Raw genomic sequence first — 14,757 nt, 5'->3', positions numbered from 1 at the left:
TTGCCTCTCAAGTGCGCCTTACTGGGGACCAGGCCCACAACCCAGGCATGTGCTCTAGACTGGGAATCAAACCAGTGACCCTTTGGTTCTCAGGCGCGCACTCAATCCACTGAGCCACACCAGCCAGGGCATGAGGTTAGTTTTTGTGTTTTTTTTAATATATTTTATTGATTGTGCTATTACAGTTGTCCCATTTCCCCCCTTCATTCCCCTCCACCCTGCACACCCTCTCCCACCCACATTCCCTTGCTTTAATTCACGTCCATGTGTCATAAGTTCTTTAGCTTCTACATTTCCCACACTATTCTTGCCCTCCCCCTGTCTATTTTCTACCTACCGTCTATGCTACTTATTCTCCATACCTTTTCCCCTTCTTTCCTCTTCCTACTCCCCTGTTGCTAACCCTCCATGTGATCTCCATTTCTGTGGGTCTGTTCCTGTTCTAGTTGTTTGCTTAGTTTGCTTTTGTTTTTGTTTTAGGTGTGGCTGTTAATAATTGTGAGTTTGCTGTCATTTTACGATACATGTTTTTTATCTTCTTTTTCTTAGATAAGTCCCTTTGACATTTCATAAAATAAGGGCTTGGTGATGATGAACTCCTTTAACTTGACCTTATCTGAGAAGCACTTTATCTGTCCTTCCATTCTAAAGGAGAGCTTTGCTGAATAGAGCAATCTGGGATGTAGGTCCTTGCCTTTCATAAATTGGAATACTTCTTTCTAGCCCCTTCTTGCCTGCAAGGTCTCTTTTGAGAAATCAGCTGACAGTCTGATGGGAACTCCTTTGTAGTTTACTGTCTCCTTATCTCTTGCTGCTTCTAGGATTCTCTCCTTCATTTTAATCTTGGCTAATGTAATTATGATGTGCCTTGGTGTGTTCCTCCTTGGGTCCAACTTCTTTGGGACTCTCTGAGCTTCCTGGACTTCCTGGAAGTCTATTTCCTTTGCTAGAATGGGGAAGTTCTCCTTTATTATTTGTTCAAATAACTTTTCCACTTGTTGCTCTTCCTCTTCTCCTTCTGGTACCCCTATAATTCGGATGTTGGAACATTTAAAGATGTCCTGGAGGTTCCTAAGCTTCTCCTCATTTTTTTGAATTCTTATTTCTCCACTCTTTTCTGTTTGGTTGTTTTTTTCTTCCTTCTGGTCCACTCCATTGATTTGAGTCCCGGTTTCCTTCCCATCACTATGGTTCCCTGTGCATTTTCCTTCATTTCTTTTATTATAGCCTGCATTTTTTCATCTAATTTGTGACCAAATGCAACCAATTCTGTGAGCATCCTGATCACCAGTGCATTGAATTGTGCATCTGACAGGTTGGCTATCTCTCAGTCGCTTAAAAGTACTGCTTGTGAAGCTTGCAATTCTGTTTGAGCCATCTTTTTTTCCCTTAGGTGTGATCGCTGTTACATGTGAGGGGCAGAGCCTTAGGTGTTCACCAGGGTGGGGCACCCCAGTCGCTGGGTTGTGACGTTGTATGTGGGGACAGGGTCAGAGAGGGAACAATGGCACTTGCTCCGCTGTCCATCGGACCTCAGTTCCTTCCACCACTTCCCCCAAGCAAACTGGGCCCCTCTGGTGCCAATTCCCATGTGGGCTTGTGCACCCCGTGGGACTTTCCAACGTCCTCTCCTGTGAGGCTGGGAGTCTCTCCCTGCCCCTCAACCCCCACAGGTGTTTAATCAGTGTCCCAAGGCTCTATTTCCCAGTGCCCTGATCCTGGGTTGTACTCAGTGCCTTGCTTCACAATTCCTCCCTCGCTAGATCTGCCATTTGCCACCCGGCCGGGGTCTGCCAGGTGCCGCCTGCAAGCTCAGGGTTCACCCTCTGTGGTCTTGTGCGCCCCGGATGCCTTACGCGCCTGGTCCCAACTCTCTGGCTCTCTGCTCTCCATGCCAGTGACCCGCACCAATGACCCGGGCCGGCTGCCCGACTCCAATCCTCCTACGGGTCTGGATGAATGGGTCTATTTTAACTCCTTGGGTGTCCAACTTCCACACAGTTCAATTTTCTGTCAGTTCTGGTTGTTATTCTGTACCTAAATCATTGTTGTCCCTATCTTGGTTGTGTGAGGAGGCACAGTGTGTCTACTTATGCTTCCATCCACGAGGTTAATTTTTAATAGGGGTTGGAAGTAACAGTGTAGAATGAATGTGGCCGTGAGTCACACCTGTTGAATATATCTTTTTATTTAGTTTGGACTTCTCAAAATATGTTAGTTCAACACATTACAAAAATTAGATTAGAATGCAAAGGAATGATACTCTAAAACTGAAAGGAAAATGAAATAAATGCACTCAGTTGAGTTTGAAATTGATACCATAACCACATTGAAAAGAAAGAACTTATGGAAGTAGCTAAGGAACACTGTGTATTATATAACTTTTTACCCTTAGTTTTAGGTACAGTGGGAGGGGGAGAAGAGAATGAACTGCAATCTCAATACTCTTCAGTGGGCTTATTTTTATAGTGGTATAGGGAAGAAGCAATTCTGAAACTGTTTTAGATGTATTACAGGTACCAAGACAATTCAGTGGAGAGGTAGTCTTTTTTTAAAAAAAATTATTTATTTATTTTTAGACTGAGGGGAAGGGAGGGAGAAAGAGAGGGAGAGAAACATCAATATGTGGTTGCCTCTTGCGCACCCCCTACTGGGGGGCCCTGCCCACAACCCAGGCATGTGCTCTGACTGGAAATCAAATCAATGACCCTTTGGTTTGCAGCCCAGCACTCAAGCCACTGAACCACAGCAGCCATGGAGAAGTAGTCTTTTCAATAGGCAGAGCAGAAACTTTGCATACCTGTAATGGTCCCTGTGTGTACCTTACACCTCACAAAAAATTAACTCAAAATAGATAAGAATAGATAAGAGATCTAATATAAATCTAAAAGTATGAAACTTCTATAAGGAAACAGGAAAAATCTTCAAAGCACTCTTTGGACACCAAAAGCATGACTCAGAAAGGAAAGAAAAAGAGAAATTGGACTTTAAAATGAAAACTTTTTTCTCGCCTTGCCTTTTTGCAGGAAATCAGCCCTTCAAACCAGACCTTATATGCCAGCTGGAGAGAGAAGAAAAGTGTGTGATGATGGAGACAGAAGCCCAGAGAGATGCGTGTTCAGGTAAGAACTGTCCAGCAGCAGTAACCCAGCAGCCAAAGAGCCCCTTCGAAACATGAGTCGGAACCTATCACTTCTCTGTTTAAACTCTAATGGCTTTCCATTTCACACATGCTAAAATCTAAAGCAGCTAGTGGCTATTAGGCCTGAAGTGTCTGTCTCCTCAGCCCCCTCTAGCTTTCTTTATTTTCCTACTATTGTTTGCTCATTCATTGCCTCACTGCTGCCTGTCAGACTTGTCGTTTATGCTTCCGCTTCCGGTTCCTTGACTTGATTTCCTTTCTGCCTTGACTGAATGCAGGGATTGGGTAGTAGATACGTGGTCTTCGCTGTTACAAATCCTCCATGAGGTAGCTAGTGGGTATAGAGTAAATCAGTTTAATCGAAGGAGTCTCCAGAATGTGTTCTGTCGTCTGATGAATGCTTGTTCTAATTCTAACTCTTTAGGTGTCCTTGATTATTCATAGGTGGGTAGCCATTATTCCTAAAAGATTAAGAATCACCAATCAACTAGAGTAAGTAGCAAACATGAGCAATGCCCACATTATGACTGACCCTTCCCATGCAGCAGTCTCAGGTGAGACGTTTTTGCATTGGCGATTAAGTTCCTTACTCATACGCCCAGCTCTTCATCTTCCTGTTCTGTCCTCTTCTCTCTCCCCTCCCATCCTCTAACACCTATACAGTCACTTAACCTAACCACAGTTCTGAAGTAGAATTTTCAAGCTGGACATTTGTGTGAGTCCAAACATCCTGGTGATGTTTCTTCTCCTCTGAGACCAGAGACCCAAAAGAGACCAAGGTTTGAACCAAGGCAGGCTGCCACTAGTGCCAGGCCTGGGGCCACCCAGCAAGAGGCTGAGGCCAGATACTGCTTAACTGAGAGATTTTAGGAAAGTCTGAAGCATGAGGCAAGAGAGGCCAGCGGTATGGAAAAGCTACACTTACGGCTCAGGTGGGCCCCCAAGTTAAGTGGGATGGGGTCTCAGGGAATCGCCAGGGCAGGGCACACAATGTGACCCAGGTTGACAGAGACTCAGATATGGTGCCCACCTGTTGGCTGTGTGTGTGTGTGTGGCGGGGCCTCTTCCATCACTCGCCTGATGCCAGACAATTCAGTCCCCCCCCATATGTCCCTTGTTCCTTTTAAACTGCTGCGCCAGTGCTGGAGTTAAGTGGTAGTGAGTCTGGGTAAGTCCATGTACAGGCCCTTTTAGAGGAATTGCCTGGTACTGCGGAAGCCCTCTGTCTCCCTCAGTTTCAGTCCCTGCTGGTCTTTAGAGCCAGAGGTTATGGGGGACTTGTCCTCTTGGCACTGGGACCCCCCACTCTTCAGGGAGTACCCCTGCATCTGAAATATCCCTCCCAATTTTAAACTTCCACACGTCGGTGTGGGATCACCCCTTTTGTATCTCTGCCTCTTCTACTGGCCTTAATGTGGGTTCTTCTTTAAATCCCTAGTTGTAGGACTTCTATTCAGCTAGATTTCAGGCAGTTCTGAGCGATGGTTGTCCTGTAGTTTAGTTGTATCTTTGAAGTGATTCTGGGATGTTTCAAGTACCATGTTTACCTGTGCTGCCATTTTGACGGGTGGTTCTATGACCATAAATTTAATAACCCAGGTGAAATGGACCAGTCCCTTGAAAGACACAATTTTCTAAAACATACACAAGAAAAAATAGACAATACAAATAGGCCTATGTCTATTAAAGAAATTGAATGAATAATTAATAACCTTCCAAAACAAATTTAGAATTCATTCAGTCATTACAAAAAGAAGTAGAAACAAACAAAAAGTCAATAAAGGTCAAATATATTCTTTTAAAAGAAAGGTAAGCCTCAGGTATATTTAAGAGGGTAGCCCTTAAGACAGTAGCTTAAATATTTGTAATCAAAACATTATTACTGTATCTTGTGTCCAGCAAATGCCTTAATTTTTCTTACTGTCAATCAATTTTCAACAGTGTGCCATAAGAATTTTTAAAGTATGCAGTACCTGACTATTTAATCAGGGGCAGTGACCTGTTTTCCCTTTGATTGTCAAATACAAAAATGACAACAGCCAGCATAACAATAGCCATCCAGTGTGAATTAATCAAAATTATACCTATATTTTTGACAGATCTGCAAACATATATTTTTTTGGTGTGCCGCAGATTTTTAGTAATTAGTTTATGTGTACCATGAAATGAAATAGTTAAAAATCACTGATCTAAAAGCATATTAACAAAGCAGGGTAATATAAGCCTGGGTTGCCTGAGTTGATATTCTGTTATTTTTAGTTCCTTAATTTAAATTTTTTTTTTCAATTACAGTTTACATTTAATATTCTGAATCGATATTCTTGAGTGTTGTTTATTAAAGGAAAAGAGAAAGGAAAAATATAAACAGATTTTTCTCTTAATTTATTATGGCAAAGTATTAAATTTAAAGATTTGGTATTTATGGTAAAGATGACATCTTTGTTATTGAGTGATTTAATACAAGATGCTGGAATGGTTGACTTTCTCAAACCATAGGAAGAATTACTAGGAAGAGGAAGTAAATTCTCCTTATTTCTAGCAAGGTCTTTCAGTGCTGTTTTGTGGTGCATATTTTTCCCACCAAATAAAGTTTATTTATGCATTTGATTTCACAAAGTTCCTCATCAGTACTCTACTGTTGATATGAAAATAGAACTTAAATGTTGAGACGTGGAAAGGAAATGACAAGGCGCTTTGGTACGCACTGTTGACTAAAGGAAATTAAAGGCAATCCTGTTAACTGTGTGATCTTTTCCACAAGAGGCTGAAACTAAGCGAAATCACATTTTCCCCCCTCTCCACCTTTAACATTAAAACCATTGGTCAGAAAGAAACTTGAATCTCTTTTATGTGTCTCAGAGATTCTTATATCATAAATTTTGTACAAATGTATATTGAAAAAGTTGCTTTGTGAGTTGACTGGCAAGCTGATTTCAGGTTGTCAAGCCACCACGTTGGTTCTGAAAAACATGACCCATTAAACTATCTTCGTGGATGAATATTGAGTGTTTTTGACGGTACCAAAACAAAGCTATAAGCATTATGGTTAATTCTAGCAGAAAGCCCAGACTTCTTACATATAAGCTGTTTACTTTATCTGGCGCGCCTCCTGTGATATGCCTCATTTCACCTTTAGATGATAAAATATTAATGTAATAATTGAAGAGTTACTTTTGAGAAACCAGGCAAATCACTAAGCATTTTTAAAGTACTGAGATCTATGGCTAAGCCATCAGTGCTGCCCTGCAGTCAATGCAGGGTGGTGTTGGACTGTGATGTCACTCCGTCATCAGTGTGGCCTCCTCCTTTTTTTAAGTTGGAGATAGGGTGGAGCTACAGGTAAGATTTTGAGTAACAAAAAACATGTCAACCTAAAGGTTATTTTAAAAATTAAAAACATTCAGCCCAGGTTGGTGTGACTCAGTGGACTGAGCACTGACCTGTGAACCAAAGGGTTGCCTGTTCGATTCCCAGTCAGGGCACATACCTCGGTTGTGGTCCAGGTCCCCAATAGGGGGCATATGAGAGGCAACCACATATGTGTCTCTGCCTCTCTTTCTCCCTCCCTTCCCCTCTCTAAGAAATAAATACATAAATAAATAGTCTTTTTTAAAAATTAAAAAGATTCAATCCACAAGAGATTCCTGTGACCTTTGCTTTTCTCATCAGCAGGTGATAGATACCCTGAGCATTGCCATACCTCACCTATGGCCTTTCAGTTTTGCAACAAAACTTCCATCACTGTTTCTTTTCCCATGAAAAAATAAGTTATATATACATGCCCTTTTAGTTCAGTGAGAATGACTCTTACTGTGGACTATGCTTATTGCACAACTGCTGTTCACTAGGAGTGTTGTAGGCAGTGAGGGTAATGCAGTGCACAAAACAAAGTGTCCTTGTGGGTAATACATTCCAGTTTGGAGGGACAGACAGGCACAAATAGATAAGGAAGAATATTATGTTTGAAGAGAATGTGTTATGAAGAAAATAATCCATACTGCTTTCTTTTCTGGGTGTTGTAGAAAATTAATATACTGCCAAGTGTTAGGAAAGCACATGCTATTACTTTAACCCAGTTGAACCAGTTTTCCTCAAGAAAGATTACTCATTGAATTATGAAACTCGGCTGTCTTCTTATAATCTGAGCTTTAAGCACTAAGTGAAAAGCCATTTGCACCCACATGTGCCTGTCTTCAACTCTTTTGGTGACGCAGATTCCCTGAACATGAAAGTAAGTTTCCAATAAGATGACACAAGCCGCCCTGGCTGGCGTAGCTCAGTGGATTGAGCGCGGGCTGCGAACCAAAGTGTCGCAGGTTCGATTCCCAGCCAGGGTACATGCTTGGGTTGCAGGCCATAACTCCCAGCAACCGCACGTTGATGTTTCTCTCTCTCCCCCCACCCCCTCTAAAAGTGAATAAATTAAAAAAAAAAGTACCTGCACGTAGTGGAAATATTAAAAAAAAATAAGATAACACAAGCCAATGTCAATGTTCATTGAGTTTTGTTTGATCATTGCCTCAAAGGATACCTACAGGTGCCATGAAATTTGGTTCTGCTTACCTACTTCGGCCTCTATTTTTTCCTGATGTCTTTGGAATTGAATCAGTCTCAGTTTTTCACATTCTGATCTCACTGTGGCCCTTGGTAGTTGTTACTTACCTTGTGAAAGGAGTTAAAGCTGAAAAGGCATACAGTGACTCAGAAGAACTTAATAATTATCATGAAGATAAATAGCTCATTAGACATAGACCATATGGTGCCTCAGACATTGATTAAAGGTCTGTGATTATCATTGTCTGCACAGAATTTAACACACGATTTCCTTACAAATTGAAAAAATGAAAACATTACCATGCCCATGTGCCAGAGAAAAAAGAAAAAATTATTATCAGGACAAAAAGCACTTGTCCACTTGAAACAATATTCTTTCTAATTTGAGACCATCCCCATCTGTTTTCTCGTTGGCATCTCCAAGCAGGCCATGACCATGTGTATGTACAGTTTCCCTAAGCCTTTGGACAGGGCCACCACATTCAATGGCCGGCTCATGTTGCAAAGCCCTGATTCTGAAGCATGCGGATAGCCCCAATTATATGAGTTCTATTGGTACTTATATTCCAGATGTAGCCAAAGAAGTGCCATTTTCTAAGTATTCTTACAGGTGGTTGCGTGAATATTCCTCTAGTTCATTGAAGTTTCATGTCCTAACCAAAGTGGAAAATCTTGAAATTTCTGAATAAAAGCATTCACTGTGTTCATGGCTAAATTCTCTGTATCCTTACAGGAACCAAGAACCAGCATGACATGGAGACTATTCAAGAAGTGGGACTAAGCTACCTTTCTCCCAAGGACCTGACAGCTTGGCAGACCTGGCAACATGGTGCAGGTGGGCTAAACAGGTGTCAAGATTCCATGAAAAATTTTCAAGGAAATATTTCTAAGTTGCAAAAACAAGGGGATTCCCCCTGCCAAGTTTCAGCAGGAATACCAGTTCAGATTTCTGAAGATGGGAGCTACATATCGACTCATATAGGTAATGGTCCTGATTACATAAAAAATCAAGACTTTTCATCTTGGAGAGCCCAGCATTCTTGGAGGAAAATGTATCTGTTGGAGTCACGTGATTATCAGTGTAGATGTCAACAAAACTCCATAAAAAATGATTTTTCTAAGTGTGACGTCAGCTGGCTCTCACATCACAATGATCATCTGAGAGTACACACGACAGAAAAGAACTACAGCTGCCACGACTGTGGAGAAGACATCATGAGGGTGTCACTGCATATTCAAGACGTAATTCAAACAGGACAAAAGTCTTGCCCATGTAATGAGTACAGAAAAGCCATCAGTGACGACCTTAGCTCTGAGGTTCGTCAGCAGTTAGACTCAGAAGGGGGGCCCTGTACGTACAGGCCATGTGGAAAGGGCTGTAGTTATCATTCAGTTCTTCACAAACATCAAAGTGGGCATAGAAGAGATGACTGTGTTCTTGAGAGTTCATATCTGCAGCCCCATCAGAGAGAACATGCACAGGAGATGCCGTGTAAATGTGACTATGGTGAGAACTTGAGTCAGTGCTCATCTCATGACGTGTATGAAGGTATTCACACAGGAAAGACATTCTATAGTTATGAGAAAGCCTTCAGTAATACCTTAGACCTCAATAGTATTTTTAGGGTTAGTACTCGTGAGGAACCCTACAAATATAAGGAGAATGGAAATGTCTTTAATCAGAGTTCTCATCTGCAAGTTCATCAGAAAATCCACACTGAAGAGAAACTATACACAGATGTGGGATGTGAGAAAGGTTTTGTTTGTAGCTCAAATCTTAGCATTCAGCAGAGAGTTCACATGGAAGAGATTCCCTGTAATTTTGAGGAATGTAGCAATGGCTTCAGTCTGCCCTCACATTTTCAGAACCATCAGAGAGTCCACTCTAGGGAACAACCACATAAACACTCATGTGGTAATAGCTTCAGCCAAAACCCATATCTTCAAGGCCATCAGAAAATTCACGTTGGAGAGAAGCCCTATAAGGAATGTGGAAATGGCTTCAATTGGAGTTCAAAACTTAAAGATCATCAGACAGTCCACACTGCAGAAAAGCCGTACAAATGCAATGCTTGTGGTAAAGGCTTCAGTCACAGATCAGTTTTTAATGTCCATCAGAGAGTCCACACAGGAGAGAAACCTTATAAATGTGAGGAATGTGATAAAGGATTCAGTCGGAGTTCATACCTCCAAGCCCATCAGAGAGTCCACACTGGAGAAAAACCATACAAGTGTGAAGCGTGTGGGAGGGGCTTTAGTCGTAATTCATACCTTCAAGGCCATCAGAGAGTTCACACTGGAGAGAAACCATACAAGTGTGAGGAGTGTGGGAAGGGCTTCAGTCGGAGCTCACACCTTCAGGGCCATCAGAGAGTTCACACTGGAGAAAAACCCTATACATGTGAGGAGTGTGGAAAGGGATTCAGCTGGAGCTTTAATCTTCAAATTCATCAGAGGGTTCACACAGGAGAGAAACCCTATAAATGTGGAGAATGTGATAAGGGCTTCAGTAAGGCCTCAACCCTTTTGGCCCATCAGAGAGTTCACACAGGAGAGAAGCCATACCAATGTGATGAGTGTGGTAAGAGCTTCAGTCAGAGATCATACCTTCAAAGCCACCAGAGTGTCCACACTGGAGAGAGACCATACATATGTGAGGTGTGTGGGAAGGGCTTCAGTCAGAGAGCATATCTTCAAGGTCATCAGAGAGTCCACACCAGAGTGAAACCCTATAAATGTGAGATGTGCGGGAAGGGCTTTAGTCAGAGGTCACGCCTTGAAGCACATCGGAGGGTCCACACAGGAGGGAAACCGTACAAATGTGAGGTGTGCACGAAGCGCTTCAGTGAGAGTTCACGCCTTCAGGCACATCAGAGGGTCCATGCAGAAGGGAGGCCCTATAAATGTGAACAGTGTGGCAAGGGTTTCAGTGGCTTTTCAAGTCTTCAAGCCCATCACAGAGTCCACACTGGGGAAAAACCGTATAAATGTGAATTGTGTGGAAAGGGCTTCAGTCAGAGATCAAATCTTCAGGCTCATCAGAGAGTCCACACAGGAGAGAAGCCCTATAAGTGTGATGCATGTGGTAAGGGTTTCCGTTGGAGCTCGGGTCTTCTAATTCATCAAAGAGTCCACAGTGATAAATTCTATAAAAGTGAAGAGTATGGTAAGGATTATCCTTCATCAGAGAATCCGTACAGAAATGAAGTGCTGTAAAATGGGTTTTTATTTTATTTTGATATCTTCAAATGGGAGCTGAAACTTTCCATTTACTAGACTTCTTATCATAGAAAAATAATTTTTTTAATTAAAATGTGATGTGTCAACCCAACCTCAACATTCACAGTAGCCAGGAGACCACACAGCAGCCATCAGACAAGAGGTTCCATGAGGGATTTTGTCAGAAATGTAGCCTCAGTCATTGCACATGACCAAACTAGTTGCACTGGGGCTTATAAAAGATAAGAGTATGATCGGGAATTTAACAAAAGAACAATGATGAGCATGCTTGAGTTCATATCCACTCAAATGAGAACTTAAGGGGAGGAGCTTCATTTGTTGCTAAGCATATAAAGCCATGACATTGCCCAACTCAATGGAGGTGCTCAGTACTTTTTGCTAAATGACAATGTGTGTATTGAAATTTTTATTAAGCTCATTCAGCCCCCAAGAAAACTTGTATTTGGAGGATTGTAAATAACCTTAATATAATCACTTCAGGTAGGTAAATACTATTTGAAATGTGGGACATCAAGGAAATTTGCAGTCCGAAATGACATGAATTTGGTTGTAACCCTGTTAGGATTGATCTCTGTCCTGTATGCCATCTGAAGCTGGGATGAGCTGAATTTCTTACCATTTGGTCTCTTTCTGTACACTGTTGTTTAAATTTAGCTGTGTGTGCCTGTGGCTATGTGTATGTATGTGCACTTCAAATGACAGTGCAAACTGATAATGCTTTTGGTTAACTTTGCAAAAATGGAACCCTGCATTTTATATAACTGAATTTTTACTCCTGCCTGTGTGCTAAGGCAGAATTTTACTGTAATATCTGGACAGTGTCAGAAATGGTTACTAATGAAAACTGCTTTCTTAATAAATGTCAAAATTATAATGCTTTTAGTCTCCATCTTTCGATCAAAGCCCTTTGGTCTGACTGATTTCTAAGAATTACAGCCTTTATCCAATGCAAACCTCTTTGGGCAGGATTGTGATGAGTTTGGAAGACTTTAATTTTGTCAGGTTTTCCACCCCCATACTTCTCCCACTCACACAAAGAAAAGAAAAATATTGAATTTTTAAGATATTTTATAAGCATATTGATTATGAGGATATATATATGTAATTGCCTTTTACTCGTGATCTCAGTGTCCAAGAATAATGTATTTTGGTGGAGGTGAAAAGTATGAGCTTGTTAGAGAAGAGTCAGTCATACAATATATGTCAAAGTGTCAAATATACATACCCATCTGGAAATCATAAAATAATTTGATAAAATAGTGAGAAAGGATATGTACAGTGAGGTATTGTTTTAAAAACTAAATGTATAGGAGCTTGGATAAATTTCTCTGTGTTCCTACAATTTGAAACTCCAGAAAGTATGGCATAGATCTAAAATGACAGAAAAGGATTATACATACTGTTTAGTGAAAATGTGAATTGAACCTCATCCAGTTAATTTTAGTCTGTACACATGTATAGGTGTGGGCTAAAGTAGGTTATAGTTCTGAGTAAACAAAACAGTTTATTCTTGTATTATTTATTGTGTTGTTTTCCATACGAAAACCTGGGAACCCACTTTTGCCCACAGCTGCATGCTCAATAGATAATGTTTACAGATTATGTAGATTACTGACAATGTAGATTACTCACCATAGTGTATACAGTGTTTTTTTCTGGCAAACAAAATGTTGGCTTATTTTTTCTTTTTGGTGGTTCATTTAAAAGTTGGCACCCTGACTGGTGTAGCTCAGTGGGTTGAGCCCAGGCTGCAAACCAAAGGGTCATTGGTTCAATTCCCAGTCAAGGCACATGCCTAGGTTGCAGGCCAGGTTCCCAGTGAGGGCCACGTGAGAGGCAACCACACATTGATGTTTCTCTTCCTCTCTTACTCCCTCCCTTCCCTTCTTTCTAAAAATAAATAAATAAAACCCGTTTTAAAAAATTGGCAACATTGACCAATTTTAACAAGGTAATAAACACTGAGAGAGTAACCCTTATAATTAACAACTCATACTGTGATTTTTCTGTTTCATTGGATAGCAATAATTGTCCAAATTAGGCTTAGATGTAACATTCCTCTTTTGAGAGGCCAAAATGAGGAAGTACAGCTTTATAATTATGCATTGGGAAACAATTTGGCTTCGGAGTAACAGATAAACATCAAGAATGTGTGTGATGCATGTCAAAGAAAAACTGGTCTGCGAACGCTTAGATGTTATATTTGATTAGTTATTCATGTAAGGATAAAGAAATTGCATGGGGACTTTATTTTTTCAGCAAACCATATTTCATAGGTATGTAAATGTCAAGTTTATTTGTAATAGGCAATTTGAACAGACTAGTGATAACATAAAATTCATATTAACAGGTCCTGATCATCCAAAACACCGAAGAGTCACCTGGCAGGCAGCACTACCATGCAGCACACTCTGGAAATTAGTCTAGGTAATTGTTAGTTAAAAAGCCAAGTGAGAGGCAACAAACATTTATTTGAGACCAAAGAATTGTAATACTGGAAGCACTATTCAGGCAGAAACCCAAATAGTGTTTCTAAATATTATGGGATGAAGGCAGCCCTGGCTGGTGTGGCTCAGTGGATTGAGTACTGGCCTGCAAGCCAAAGGGTCACTGGTTCAATTCCCAGTCAGGTCACATGCCTGGGTTACAAGCCAGGTCCCCAGTGGGGGATACATGAGAAGCATGCAAACATTGATGTTCTTTCCCTCCCTACCTTCTCTCTAAATAAATAAATAAATAAAATCTTTATAAAACAATGGATAAATATGGGGTGGAGGCAGAGGAATTTTTGTGAGAAGGGGAAGGGAAATAATTACATGAATAGAAAAAAGAAAATTCTATTGGTGATAATAAGATGTTATTCTATAGCTGCCTATACTACTGACTGTAAAGAATGTCCATAATTATGTCATTGTGGTCAGGAGGTCTGCTTTCCTCTTGGCTTCAGTGAAAGTTGTTTGGAGACTTCTGGCTAAGATGAAGGTGTAGGTAGACACACTGTGCCTCCTTGCATAACCAAAAGAAGGACAACAATCTAAAAACAGAAAACAACCAGAACTGACAGAAAATCAAACTGTATGAAAGTCTGGCAACCAAGGAGTTAAAGAAAAAACACTCACCCAGACCGGTAGGAGGGGTGGAGATGGGCCACTGGGTGGAGAGGACTTGCAGCAAGGTGGTGGCTGGAGGACAGGAACAGACAAAGCGGCAACTGGTGGACCCAGTGAGGTGGTAGATTGTGGAGTGGGGTGTGCAAGGCTGCAGCTGGCCATAAAGGCAGCAGCAGGTGGACCTGGCAAGGTGGCGGCTGGTGGAGCAGGTGGTCCCACATTCATGTGAAGATAAACCAGGAGAAACAACTGGGGAGGGGGCTGGACTGCACAAGCCAGTGCCCCAGCGCAGGGAAGTAAAGCCTCAAACTTCTGATTGAAAACACCTGTGGGGTTGAAGCTGCAGGAGAAACTCCCAGCTTCACAGGAGAGTTTGCTGGAGAGACCCACAGGGTCTTAGAACGTACACAAACTCACCCACCTGGGAATCAGCACCAGAAGGAACCAATTTGCTTGTGGGTAGTGGGGGAAGTGACTAAAAACCGGCAGAATGGAGCAAGTGGAACTGTTCCTTCTCGGACCCCTTCCCCACATACAGTGTCACAACACAGCAACGTGGGTTACCCTGCCCAGGTGAACACCTAAGGCTCTGCCCCTCACTATATAACAGGTGTGTCAAGACAAAAAAAAAAAATGGCCCAAATGAAGGAACAGATCAAAGCTCCAGAAAAAAAACAACTAAGCGACTAAGAGATAGCTAACCTATCAGAT

General features: G+C 41.5%; 1 protein-coding gene across 1 annotated transcript in view; it reads left to right on the top strand.

The window, feature by feature from the left end:
• Positions 1 to 11,810, top strand: part of LOC114511443 (zinc finger protein 112) — a 64,231-nt gene extending 52,421 nt beyond the window's left edge. The window contains exons 4-5 of the mRNA XM_028530137.2: positions 3,027 to 3,122; positions 8,430 to 11,810. Coding sequence (XP_028385938.2) covers positions 3,027 to 3,122; positions 8,430 to 10,912 — 2,579 coding nt within the window. The 3' untranslated portion in view covers positions 10,913 to 11,810. The remainder of the gene's footprint in view (positions 1 to 3,026; positions 3,123 to 8,429) is intronic.
• Positions 11,811 to 14,757: the final 2,947 nt, after the last annotated feature.

Source organism: Phyllostomus discolor, chromosome 12 (assembly GCF_004126475.2).
Source record: "Phyllostomus discolor isolate MPI-MPIP mPhyDis1 chromosome 12, mPhyDis1.pri.v3, whole genome shotgun sequence".
Classification (NCBI taxonomy): Eukaryota; Metazoa; Chordata; class Mammalia; order Chiroptera; family Phyllostomidae; genus Phyllostomus; species Phyllostomus discolor.
This window is presented reverse-complemented; position numbering and strand designations above follow the sequence as displayed.